We start from the raw sequence: 14,299 nt of genomic DNA, 5'->3' as shown, positions 1-14,299 counted from the left end.
TTCACCCTCCAATGGCCGCCGCGGTAGGCGCGCTGCGGCCTGCGCACCGCGCTGATCCGATGGCAGGAGCCAGGGGCTTCTCCTGGTCTCCCATGGGGTGCAGGGCCCAAGCACTTGGGCCATCCTCCACTGCACTCCCTGGCCACAGCAGAGAGCTGGCCTGGAAGAGGGGCAACCGGGAAGTTTTGTTTTTTTTTTTTACGAAAATAGCACATAAAAGCAAAGGCAAAATCATATTTGTATAAACAAAATGGATTTCCTTACTACTCTGATAGTGTCAGTTTTATTCACTTAGTGTGCAATTTGCTCATCTAAAATTGTATTTCATAGTACACTTAATTTTCCTCCATAAATTGTGCTTTTTACACAACATATGTTGGTGTTGCAACATTACAATAGTGGTGCTATAAAAATCTAAAAACTGAGCCGGCGCTGCGGCTCACTAGGCTAATCCTCCGCCTTGCGGCGCCGGCACACCGGGTTCTAGTCCTGGTCGGGGCACCGATCCTGTCCTGGTTGCCCCTCTTCCAGGCCAGCTCTCTGCTGTGGCCAGGGAGTGCAGTGGAGGATGGCCCAAGTGCTTGGGCCCTGCACCCCATGGGAGACCAGGAGAAGCACCTGGCTCCTGCCATCGGATCAGCGTGGTGCGCCGGCCGCAGCGCGCCTACCGCGGCGGCCATTGGAGGGTGAACCAACGGCAAAAAGGAAGACCTTTCTCTCTGTCTCTCTCTCTCATTGTCCACTCTGCCTGTCAAAAAAAAAAAAAAATCTAAAAACTGTGCTATCTGTTAATTGATTCAACATACATTGATTTGCTACCACATGTCATTTCTTAAGATAGGCTCTGGGTAAATTAAACATGGCAAAAGGAATGCCATCTAGGAGTTTAAGGAAGAGACACAGGCTAAGTCACCATAAAAGTGCAGTGCAGTAAGAGCTTTCACATTTATGACAGAGATGCATACAAGGAGGATTTGTGGATTCAGTCGCAGTGTTGTTTAGGATGACAACTCTGAGCTGTGTTCCAGTTGCATCCTACAAGGTGGGCCAGCAGGCTGAACCAAAGTTGCTCACAGCAGTAACCTGCACCCTAACCCATTTTCTTCATGGTTTTATTTCCTACTCCCTTGCAATAATTCCTGGGATTGTCTCTCAAATAAACTGCTTGTGTACAAATTGCTATCTCAGATTCTTCTTTTGGAAGAACCCAATCTACAACATGTAGCAAATCACTTCACTCTGGCAACTATGATTGATCCAAGGCTGGACATGTGACTGGAATATTGGCAGTCAGAGTCCTTTCTTAGAACTGATCATGAGTGAAGAGGTTTCTCTTTCTGCAGTGTTTCAGCTGGTGTGGACAACCGCTCTGTAACCTTCACATGGAGAAAATCTGCATGCAGTGGTAGAAATGTGTTTGGGGGAGAAAATAATCATGGCAGTTTTGGCATGCCAGCTAGACTACATAAATCACATTCCTTGTCTAAATGAGTTTTTTATTTCTGTTGTATATGAAAAAAAATAGTAATAGATAGCATATACTGAAGAGAAAGCTAATTAGGGAGAAGTTGAATTAACTAGGTTCAACTTCAAGCTTATAGAAATGGAATATAAAATTCATATGATGATTCAAAAGGTACAGATGATATTAGATAAAATACATGTGAATGTGTGTTTATAATATGCTTCTGTGGTACCATGTGTGTTTGCAGTGAGAGATCTAAAATCATATTTTTATTTATATAAGGGAGAGACAAGGAGGGAGAGAAGGGGGAACACCGTAAACTCTCATCCACTGTTTCTTTCTTCTAATGCTCTCAATGGGGCTGGGCCAGGGCCAAATCCAGCAAATGATAAGGATTCAGGCCTCCCATGTGGGTGGCAGGAAACCAATTACTAGAGCCATCATTACTGGCTCCCATGGTCTGAATTGGTGGGAAGCTGGAATAAGGAGGTAGAGTCCGGAATAGAAAATCAGCTCTCCAAACTGGGATTCAATCTTCTTAACCATTAGACTGAACACCTACAGCTTTGAAATGTATTTGTTGGGGCCTTCACTATGCCCTAGTGGGTAAAGCCACCACCTGCAGTGCCGGCATCCCATATGGGCCCTAGTTCAAGACCTGGCTGCTCTACTTCTGATCCAGCTCTCTGCTGTGACCTGGGAAAGCAGTAGAAGATGGCCCAAGTTCTTGGGCCCCTGCACCCACATGGGAAGACTTGGAGGAAACTTCTGGTTCTTGGCTTCAGATTGGCACAGCTCTGGCCGTTGTGGCCAATTGGGGAGTGAACCAATGGATGAAAGACCTCTCTCTCTCTCTGCCTCTCCTTCTTTCTCTGTATAACTCTGATTTTCAAATAAAGAAATAAATCTTTAAAAAAATTATTTCTTTTCCAATATTCTCCTTATGAATGGTTTTATATGCTTCTTTCTCTTTCTATTTTTAATAATAAATCATTATGTACCTAAATGTGTATTTATGAAGTGCATGAAGTTTTTATACCTTAAATATAAGGTTTCTGATGAAAAAGTAACAAATCAGTTTATAGAAAAGAGCATCCCTCTATCACATACTTTTAATTTAAAGAGAAAGAATTAATCTCTAAATATAGCCACTTTATCCTCAAGTCACCAAGGGGAACAGAACAAGTTTCTTTAAATGACACTTTATCTGGGTTAAACTCTGTCAAAGATACCTTGTAAGGTGTTAACAGTGAAAGTCAGATTTGCATCATTTACATGTGCTATTGATTTACAATTAGAATCCCAGGCTTGATGGATTTGTAGAACCAGAGGAGACAAGTAGTTGCATTTAAATGTGTCTATTACTTCATTGGGTACTCCTGTCATTATGGTAATACCACTTAACCTAAGGTGCATAATTACAAGTACAAAATAAAAGTGTCACTGGATAAAATAGCCTGTGTAAGTTAAATGTTGTTCCTTTTCACAATTTAAAACATGCCCCCAGGTAATAGCACTTACCTTTTAGTTTTAAGTAGCAGTGAAAATTCATACTGGGAAATTCTTCAAAGAAAATATGTATACAGTTAAATTTAAAGCAGGCAAAATGTTGACTACATTTATAATTTTCAGTTTCTAAAAGTTTACTTAAAAGTACTATTGAAATCCTCATTAAACCCTATTGGAAATGTTCTACGTATTCTTAATGTTTACAGTATTTATTTTAAAATATATATTTTAACTACTATGTTTGAATACCTATCATGGTATATTCCAGTTTTTATCCTATTAATTTTCATTTCTATTTATTACAATTGATTCCAATTCCAAGTAAGCATAGTTACAGTGAAGTCTTGAATGATGAATTATTTCCTATTAAAACATTTTTATGAAATCCTCGCTATTGTTCACATATTCTTCCATACCCATACTCTTTAGACAATAAAGTGAAAAAATGCTGAATTTTTGAGAAATGAAGAAATAATTGTGATTTTAAAAGCAATACTAGTAAGCATACTGATGTTTTTCTTGGACTCAAGCGGCAAGTTTAGTAACCCATTTTGTATATTTTGGAGAAGTGGAGAAATGCAAGGGAACCTCATTTGCCAGCCATTCAGGCTCACTTGCTACGATGCTTAATACAGCAGTGTAAGGAAAGAAATAAGCAACCAAGCAGCCATTTGAGAATGTCTCACTGTTTGCATAAAGAACCGTAGTGCAGTTAACAAAGTACAGTCAGCGGAATAGTTCTGGATAGGGACAAATTACCAAAGAACAGCGCAGTGTTAACTCACTATACTTTCTTTTTGGTGACTCTGTTAGCTGGCATATATTCAAAATAGGCATCCTTCACACAAATCAGTATGGACTTCTGAAAGGAAGGACTATAGAACAAGTACTCTGGACAGATGTATATACATTTCACTCCTTTAAAATCCCTGAGACATAAAGTTTCTCAGCAAAGCTCTGGCTTATTTTGAATGCATTCCACGTCTGCCTTATTTTTTCTCTCAATGTCTACTGCATTTCAGCAATCTCATTTCCTCAGTCCATTGACATATGTTGCTAGTTGGTAGCAAAACTCCATCTCAGAAATGTCAAACTTAATGAATAAGGCAAAATCACAGAAAGCAAGGTTACGCCGTGAGCTGTCTGAGCTCCCAGTCCTCAGTGTCCTGACTCATCTGCCCAGCTGAAATCATGGAGGCTCATGGAGCTTCTTCCTGATTTCATCAGTGCCCCTTGAGTTCCAGTGCCTTAAAGAACATTGCTAAGGAACATTTTAGTGTTAGAATTCCCCCACTACCTCCCAAAACAAGCCATGCTGAATGTAGGAATGGTGGCATGCATCCAATTTTCTAAAAATCTTCACTGCTGCAAAACCAAATATTTAAGAAATATCTTTTGAAAAATGAAAGCCAAGTTGTTCAGAATTGTACTATGTCATTTGCAACTTATTTATAAAAAACAGTAATAGTGATTGAAGAATGATGTGAAGTGTGTTGTCATAATAACAACCTGCTCACCTTGAAACAAGCAGACCCATATTAACTTGGAAATAGTTCATTTTATTTTTACTAATGCTGAAGACACAACATCTAGAACATGAATAAATTATAAGCATGTAACTTCAGAGATTAACTTAATTAACTGAGAACTGAGCAAGAAGCAAATGGGGCAAATGAATAATATGACTACCTAGACTATTAACCATATCAGCACTAGAGCCATCATATCATTGGTATTTCATGGTGCATCTACACTATTACTTGTTCCAAAGACTACCTACACAGCTAATCACATCAGCACTAGAGCCATCTTATCATTGGTATTTCATGGTGCATCTTTATTCCAGCTTTCTACTTTTAACTTACCAATATATTTATTTTTTTAAATACCATGTAGCTGCTTCTGTTACTTTATTTAGTCTGTCTCTGACTGCTGATTGCATTACCTTTAAAAATCAAAGTAAAGGGGCCAGTTCTGTGGCTTAGTAGGTTAAGCCTCTGCCTGTGGCCCTGGCATCCCGTATGGGGACCCATTCAACTCCTGGCTGCACCCACATGGGAGACCTGGAATAAGCTACTGGCTTTCAGATCAGCCCAGTGCTGCTATTGGGGCCACGGGGGAGTAAGCCAACAGATAAATATTTTTTAAAAAATCAAAGTAAATACAAATATTGGCACATGTAGATTGAAATGCAAAGGGTATTTGTTTTCTGTTCAATTTGTGTTTGCTCCTTTTTCCTTTATATTAAGTTTTGTTGTTGTTTTCTGTATTATATCTTGCTAAAGAGGCAGCCAGATTTTTAAGATGTAACGTAGCCTCCCTGTTAAACTCTGGAGGGAGATAGACATGGAATATATGGTAGATAAAAACAAAGTAGGTCAATCCATGTTGTGGGAATCTAAGTGAGTAAATACTGTATTTTATCACCCGTCAGAAGGGGCTAAAGTCAAAATGGCATGAGACAGACCAAGGAAGTATTGCGTTATCATCCACATGTTGATGTTAAAAATGATTTGAAATGCTGAAGAGATATTTGAAATAGAAAAGGAAGAAGCAGCTCTGTTAGAAGAAAGGAGAATAGATACTATGGGAGGAAGACAGCCGTTCAGGGGTAGTTAGATCACCCGCACCTTTAGATTTTTCTCAGATCCAGTGTCAGTTTAAGTGTTTGCCAACAATAAATACAGTTTCCTAAAGTAATCTGTATTCACACTAAATAAGCTGATTTATATTAAACATTTTTAATATCATTGCAGTTATATTTGTTTTTTAGAGATTTATTTATTTATTTAAAGTCAGAGTTACACAGAGAGAGCAGAGTCAGAGAGAGAGAGAGAGATCTTCCATCTGATGGTTCACTCCCCAATTGGCTGTAACAGCCAGAGCTGTGCTTATCCAAAGCCAGGAGCCAGGAGCTTCTTCTAGGTCTCCCATGCAGGTGCAGGAGCCCGAAGACTTGGTCCATCTTCTACAGCTTTCTCAGGCTATAGCAGAGAGCTGGATCGGGAGTGGAGCACCTGGGCCTTGAACCGGTGCCCATATGAGATGCCAGCGCTTCAGGCTTGGGCATTAACCTGCTGCACCACAGTGCCAGCCTCAGTGTTTTTGAACTAGTGTAAAAGAATAGAAGGGAAGGTTAGTTTGTAACTTTATATGAATATTTTGTTATACTTAGTTAATATGGAGGTAATTCAAAAAGTTCGTGGAAATGTCTATTGGATTTTAAAATGTTTGTTGCACCAGAATAAATGTATCTTGCAATATCATTTCCATGAACTTTTTGAAGTACCCTCATATACCTATAAGCATAATTGTTTAAATGGACATTGTAAATATTAAAATGCTAAATTTATTTTCAAAACTAATATCATTTGGAAGTTTTTGACACATGTTGAAATAATTACAACTGCCTCTCTTGTCAGTATGTATAATTGTATTACAAATTCTTTTTTTATACAATTGGCATGTGTTTAAATGGATGACTAATTATGTAGCTGTGGATAAAATAATGTGTTTTGTTTGAATCATTCAGATATGAAAAGTAATTAAATAATTTGCTCATTTGCTAAATGCCTTGAATAAATTTGATCAGTGAAGCTCAATTTTACTTTAAGATTGGTCATCACATTAATTCATTTGCTTTCCAGATCATTTCAATTCTTCCTGTTCAAACATTTAAATACCTTAAAACAACAGCAGTGTTAACAACATTTCTACTTTCCCGGGGATTTAGTAGTGTATTCTTGCCCTTGATTATTTCATTTCAATTCATTAAGCTTGAAACTAGCACAATTGTATTCATATATTATGTGAATCAGAGTTTTATGAGACGCCTGAGATGAGGCATTTTCTTTTTATTTTTTCTTTTGATTTTTCTTACTCCACACCAAGGATTTCTCATCCATTCCCATCTCATCCCTCTTTGCAGGATTTTTAGGTGACCACTGTGAAATTGATGTGAATGAGTGCCTCTCACTTCCCTGCCAAAATTATGGTGACTGTGAAGATGGGGTCAATGATTTCAGGTAGAAAAGAACAAAAAAAATCTAGATGCATATTTATATATTTAGTTGTATGTTTGTTTAAAATGTCAATTGACACACTAAACATTTATGAATATAAAAATTTGGAATTTTAAAATTAATTGATGCTTTTATTTTACACACCCTAATGGTGTTGAATTTTTTTTTTCTGTAAAAGATGTGTTTGCAGACCTGGGTTTTCTGGACATCTGTGTGAAATTGAAATTAATGAATGTTCCTCTAAGCCTTGTAAAAATAATGGAACATGTGTGGATCTGGAAAACAGGTGAGTGACTACCTTTATTGAATCAATTATTTTATACATGTGATTTAACAAAGGGAGCACATGTGCTCATTCTATAATTTAGGAAGCTGAACACCACCAATGAGTACCTTGCTTCTTGTCCCCAAATCCATGCTTCTCCCTTTCACCAAAATGTATCAAATATCCTGTATTTCATGTTTACCACCATTGCTTTTAATTTACAGGATTAACTATTTGTACATATGCCTGACCAAAATACATTTTTGTTTCCATATTAACATTAATTAAAGTATAATTTATAGTCATCTGAAAGTTATTTTATTGAACACAAATTTGTTGTAATACCTGTTGATCCATTTCTCATATTAAGCTTTTATAGAATATTTCATCTTAACTATATGCTGATATTGATTTTTTCATTCTACTGGTCATGGAAATCTGGGTTATTTACCTTTTTTGTCTAAACAACAGTGATATGAAAATTTTAAAATATTTCTTTAAATGCACAAGTACTAAAGTTACTTTACATACATAGATTATTGGACCATTGGGAGGCATTTACACATTTACTAAATTATGTTAACTTTTTCTTTTTTAAAAAATGGAATGGAATATTCACACTATAAACAATAACGAATCTTATTTACATTTTTCCAGATGTTCCATTTGGGCCTGTATGTTCTATGTTATATCTCATTGTAGCTTTACTATGTATCCCACTTGAGGATATGAGCTTGAGCTTTTCTAGAAATGCCTAGTTGTGGCATCTACCCAGGAATATTCTCTTCTAATTGATTTGAAAGAACTGATATAATCAAGAAAGGCCTATTTTAGTTTGATTATTAAATGCTTTCTCCTAATTGAAATAAAATTCTACCTTCTGTGTGAGTACTAAAACTTAATTTTAATACACTTTAATTCATCATTTTATATATGGATTGTCTTTTTAGTTTTATTTAAGAATAATTTTTCCACTCAAGGGTGAAAGAATGTTTTATTATTATATTTATTTATAAAGTATTTGAAATTATGTCCTTTTTATATATCAATACATCAAGAAGTTTGTGTGTTTCACATTTTGTGTGAGAATGAATAGTAAGAAATTGGAATCTAATTCATTCCATATAATTAGCCATTGTGTCTGCTACATGTATTGACACAGTACATATTTTTTTTACATTAATACATCTAATGCTTAATATTAGGATTTAGGTTCTATGCTTAATATTTTTATTTAATTTTTGCTTTTTTAAATTTTATTTAAATTAACAAGTTTCATGTATTACATGTATACAGATTTAGAACGTAGTGATCATTCCCAAACTACCCTCCCTCCTGCCCACACTCCAACCCTTCTTCCTCCTCCCACTCCTATTACCATACAATTTTTACAAAGTTCTATTTGCAGTTTACTTAATGATAATAAGGTTAACCCTAAACTAATTAAAGAGTTCAAGAAATAGTATGAAAGAAAAAACACTATTCCACAAAGGAAAAGATGAGGGCTATAACAATCAAATCTTAAAATGTCCACATCACTCCAATGTATTACAATTTAGGTACTCTATTAGTTATTCCAGATCAGAGAAAATGTATGTTATCTGTCTTTTGGGAACTGGCTTATTTCACTAAGTATAATGGTTTCCAGTTGTATACATTTTGTTGCAAAACACAGAATTCCGGCCGGTGCTGTGGCTCAATAGACTAATCCTCCGCCTGAAGCGCCGGCACACCGGGTTCTAGTCCTGGTTGGAGCACTGGATTCTGTCCTGGTTGCTCCTCTTCCAGGCCAGCTTTCTGCTGTGGCCCAGGAGTGCAGTGGAGGATTGCCCAAGTCCTTGGGCCCTACACCCACATGGGAGACCAGAAGCACCTGGCTCCTGCCTTCAGATCAGCGCGGTGTGCCGGCCGCAGCATGCCGGCCTCAGTGACCACTTAAGGGGTGAACCAATGGAAAAAGGAAGACCTTTCTCTCTGTCTCTCTCTCTGTCTACTCTGCCTGTGAAAAACAAAACAAAACAAAACAAAAAAACCACAGAATTTAATTTTTTTTTTATTTTTTATTTTTTTTTTTACGGCGAGCAGCACTACATTCTCTCTGCATGCCATAATTTCTTAATCCAGTCATCAGTTGATGGGTATCTAGGTTGACTCTATATCTTAGCTATTGTGAATTGAGCTGCAGTGAACATGAGAATACAGGTGTCTCTTTCATTTGCTGATTTTTTTGATTTAGGTAAATTCCCTGGAATAGGATAGCTGGGTCATATGGTAGGTCTGTATTCAGATTTCTGATGTATGTCCATACTGCCTTCCACAGTGGCTGTACCAGTTTGCATTCCTACCAACACTGTATCAGGGTGCTGTTTTCCCAACATCATCACCAGCATTTGTCATTTGTTTATTTCTGTATGAGAGTCATTCTAACTAAGGTGACATTTTGATTTGTGGTTTTGATTTGCATTTCCCAATGGCTCCTGATCCTGAGCATTTTTGCAAGTGTCTGTTGGCCATTTGAATTTCCTCTATTGAAAAATGCCTGTTCAAGTTATTTGCCCAGTTCTTAACTGGATTATTTGTTTTGTTGTTGTTGAATTTCTTGAGCTCCTGATAGACTCTGCATGTTGCCCTTTATCAGTTGCACTGTTTGCCAATATTTTATCCCATTCTGTTGGTTGACTCTTCAATTTGCTAAGTGTATCCTTTGCAATGCAAAAGTTTGCTTGATGTAATCCCATTTGTCAGTTTGGTTTTGATTGCCTGTGCTTCTGGGGTCTTTTCCAAGAAGTCTTTGCCTATGCTAATATCTTGCAGAGTTTCCCCAACGATCTCTAATAATTTGATGGTATTTGGTTGTAGATTAAAGTCTTTGATTGATTTAAGCAGTGGTGAGAGAGGGCATCATTGTCTGGCTCCTGAACATAGTGGGAATGCTTCCAACTATTCCCCATTCAATAGGATGCTGGCGGTGGGTTTGTCATAAATTACCTTGATTGTGTTGAGTAATGTTCCTTGTATACCCAATTTGCTTAAGGCTTTCATCATGAAAGGATCATGTATTTTATCAAATGCTTTTTATGTATCTATTGAGATAATCATATATTTTTTGGTCTTGTGTTAGTGTGATATATTATATGCATTGATTTGCAAACCATTCCTGCATACCAGTGATATTTGCAAACCATTCCTGCATACCAGTGATAATTCCTGCTTGGTCCAAGTGAATGATGTTTCTGATGTATTGTTCAATTCAATTAGCTAGTATTTTGGTGAAGATTTTTGCATATATGTCCATCAGGAATTTTTCTTGGTTTCTCTTTGGATTTCTTCTATGATCTACTATTCATTCTGGAGCATGTTGTTCAGTGTCATGTATTTGCATATGATCTAGAGATATTTGAGTTGTTGATTTCCTCCCAGCCAGGCTCAAAGCCAGTGGGGACCACAGATTTTTTCCCTTTGCTAGAACCTCTGGATCGCACACATACACAAGAGCCACAAGCAGAATGTTGCCCTCTCCCCACAGCTACTACCAGGAGAAGATGTTTTCCTTTCTCAACCAGTCGCTTTGTGTGTACACAGCGTATGCACAACTGCCGCTTATGCCAAAATGGCACCCTCCCTCTCTCAGCCAGGCACCAAGCACCATTGTAAGGAGGATGGAGTTAGAGAAACGTGCTCCTTTTACTTCCAATGGGTCCAGGGGCACTGTCTAATCCCTAGGGCTCCAGGCTGGACTCATGTTATGTTCTCTCTCTGTCTATATCGTCATGGATTGTTTCATTCTGACCTCACCTCTGTCTCCAGGTTGGCACTCTCTCTGGCACTTGGCTGCTGGAGTCTTGTGTTCTGTCCATTTTCATTCTGTGTGTCTGCACCTTCCACACAGGTCCATGCCTTTCATTTTCTTTCCATAGAATTTCCACCACATTATTCTCCGTAATTCTCTCCCTGAGAATGCATTTCCTACAGTTTTGTTTGTTTATTTTTAACTATTTATCCCTATGTTAGAGCAGTATGTCATTCCCTATTCCACTATCTTGGAATTTACTCAATGCATCTTTTTCTCATTGATTTTAGTTGAATATTAAATTTACAAATTTTTATATGCCTATGTCTTTCCTCTGTCCCACTGCTTTAGTAAATTCAGACATCCACATACTGGTATCACAAATCAAAATTATGTAGCTTTCAAATATCTCAATACTAGTATGGCAAGACACTCATTTATTTAATATTTTTCTAGAAGTTTTAGGAATTTTTTGATTATTTATTCTGTCACACTAACCTTTTGTTCTATATATAATCTATAAAATCAAGCAAACTAAGATCTTACAGAATTTTTTTAGATCAATTTGAGAAGAATTGTTGAGAAGAATTGTTATCTACTCAGTTCTTTTAATACATTTTCTAAAAAGCAGTTGGGTAAATTCAACTGGATGTTCACTGAATAGGTTACTAAAGAACTGATTGCCTAGATCATGTTGGACTTCAGAGACTTTGTTTATCTAAGGGAGATTCAACATCTAGCATTGTTAAAAATAATGTTAAACCTTGGTTAAATTTCTAGTAATCTTCTGACATTTCTATCCATCTCTATGGCTTATCTGTTTTTCACATAAATATTTGGAATTGCTATCCTAAGAATTTCAAGTGCCGTTGGGTCACTAAATTACTTTTCAGCTTAAAATTTTGACATAGCTGAAGGGAAATTGTGAGATCTATCGATTTTTCTTTTCTCTATAATAGCTTTATTCAAAATTGGAAATTATTTCTACTACTAATTATATTACTACATTTTGTATCAGCTACTAGTGGTTGGAGGACAGATCTGTTGTCCTATGTGAAATAACCTCAAAAATAATTTTGTACTCCTACTAGTGAAGCAGTGGTATTTGAGAGATGAGCCTAAATTTAGAAAAAAAGTATTCAATAGCTCCTAAAAGATCTGAAGTTCCTTTTTCACCAGTGGGCAATCATACTGGTAAATATCCTCAGATCTCTATAGATAAAGGTTCAGAAAGATACCGGGAATGTCTGCGACTCTGTGAAAAAACCGTCTTCAAAGGGACATGCTCCAACATTCAGTTGAGACACTAAGTCTGTTATATGAATAGATTAAGACAGAATTGTTTAGGTTGTTATGAATACAGTACAGGATCGAAATGAATTACATTTATTTCCTGCATACATATACATTTCAATGGTATATTTAAGGCAGCATCATATTTAATTTCTAGAAACCCTTTGTCAATTAGCCACTGCCATGGAAAACCATCATCAGTCTGCAATCACTGTGGATATCCGTGAATCAGTTTCATCATCTTTATTATGTTTCACTGATTTCTGTGCTTACTTGCTCTTTTTGAGTCTGATAATCAAGCATAACAAACAGATTTAATCCTTTTTTTGAGTCTCATTATTTTGTTTCTTATCAAGAAACATAATTCCTCTACAACATCAAGCTTTGTCCTCTCCTACCTATAAATGACAGGCATTACAGAACTAATTAAGAACAACAGTGCTCAATTTAGTATAAATAAAGACACAAAAATAATAATAAATAGTAATTATTATGTAATATGTGTCTTGCTTTCATTCATGTTTTAATGTTTGCTCTTCTCATATGATTATTGAAATTGAGACTGTTAACAATGAATCTCCCATGCAAGTGCAGGAGCCCAAGAACTTGAACCATCTTCTACTGCTTTCCCAGACCATAGCAGAGAGCTGGATCGGAAGTGGAGCAGCCAGGCCTAGAACTGGCACCCGTATGGGTTGCCTGTTCTGCAGGCCATGGCTCTACCTGCTATGCCACAGCACCAGCCCCAACAATGAATCTTAATAACATCTTTCAATGATGAGTTTGCAGACATATGACAGCATGTGAATGGTAGCCTCTACTCATCTACAAAGCCACTGTAAGGCTAGACAGGCTAGACATTGAAACTGTCATTTGCAGACACTTGCTAATATATGTTATTCAATACTACTGTTGGTTTAAGTCACAGTTATGAGCTCCTTTATATTACTGACAACAATAACCATCTACTGAAACTTCATCACTAGAGAGTTCACCAGAACCATGGTAATAACAGTGACTAACCCATTCAAAGAAAAGATGTGGAAAAAATTTTGTAAATATCTAACTAATATGATTTTCATAGCCAAAGTATTATCAATAAGTGTATTTTCAAAAAAGCAAATGTGTGATGTTCATGAGATTAGCAGATTTTTTCTTACAATGCTGAAAATGGTTGCTTAATGTACGTTTAACAACAAAAAGCAAAATAACTATACATACTTATATAAATTGTTTGCCTAGAAACCAGTCATCATGTAAATGTTCTACTGTTGCACTGAGGAGAGAATTTACTATAACACATTGTTTCAGATTAAATCCACACCTGTACTCGTCAGTTATAATGTATGCATAAACACATTAAATTATTTTTCCAAAGCCAATACATGTGTTTATTTACTTGTTGCTTGAAGGTCATATGATTAACATCTTAAATTACAACCCCTCAAAGACATATGATAGATAAACTGAAACAAATAAACTGCATATCATAGCATAATCAAATTTCTATTAGATGGATATTATATTCAATAGATTTTGCTATCTGCAAGAGTATGCGCTGTGGCATAGTGGGTAAAGCCACCATCTGGAGTGCCAGCATTCCATATCATCATTGGTTTGAGTCCTGGCTGCTCCACTTGCAATCCAGCTCTCTGTTATGGCCTGGGGAAGCATAAGAAGATGGTCTAAGTCCTTGGGCCCCTGCACTTGAGTAGAACACTGGGAAGAAGCTCCTGTCTCCTAGCTCCTGGCTTTGGATTGGCGCAGCTCCAGCTGTTGTGGCCATCAGGGTAGTGAACCAGGAAATGGAAGACCTTTCTCTCTTTCTCTCTCTCTCTTTCTCTCTCTCTCTCTCTGCCTCTCTGTAATTCAAATAAATAAATAAATCTTTAAAAAATAATTATTTAAGAGACTACATCTACAACATATTTGATAGCTAGGTAGTTATATAAAGC

General features: G+C 36.8%; 1 protein-coding gene across 1 annotated transcript in view; it reads left to right on the top strand.

Annotated features, from left to right (window-relative positions):
- The window catches only part of EYS (eyes shut homolog), a 1,789,541-nt gene that overhangs the window by 560,993 nt on the left and 1,214,249 nt on the right, over positions 1 to 14,299 (top strand). The window contains 2 exon segments of the mRNA XM_062187220.1: positions 6,903 to 6,999; positions 7,175 to 7,282. Of these exon segments, the coding sequence (XP_062043204.1) occupies positions 6,903 to 6,999; positions 7,175 to 7,282 (205 nt within the window).

Source organism: Lepus europaeus, chromosome 3 (genome assembly GCF_033115175.1).
Source record: "Lepus europaeus isolate LE1 chromosome 3, mLepTim1.pri, whole genome shotgun sequence".
Lineage (NCBI taxonomy): Eukaryota > Metazoa > Chordata > Mammalia > Lagomorpha > Leporidae > Lepus > Lepus europaeus.
Note: the sequence above shows the minus strand (reverse complement) of the source record. Positions and strands in the feature narration are given on the sequence as shown.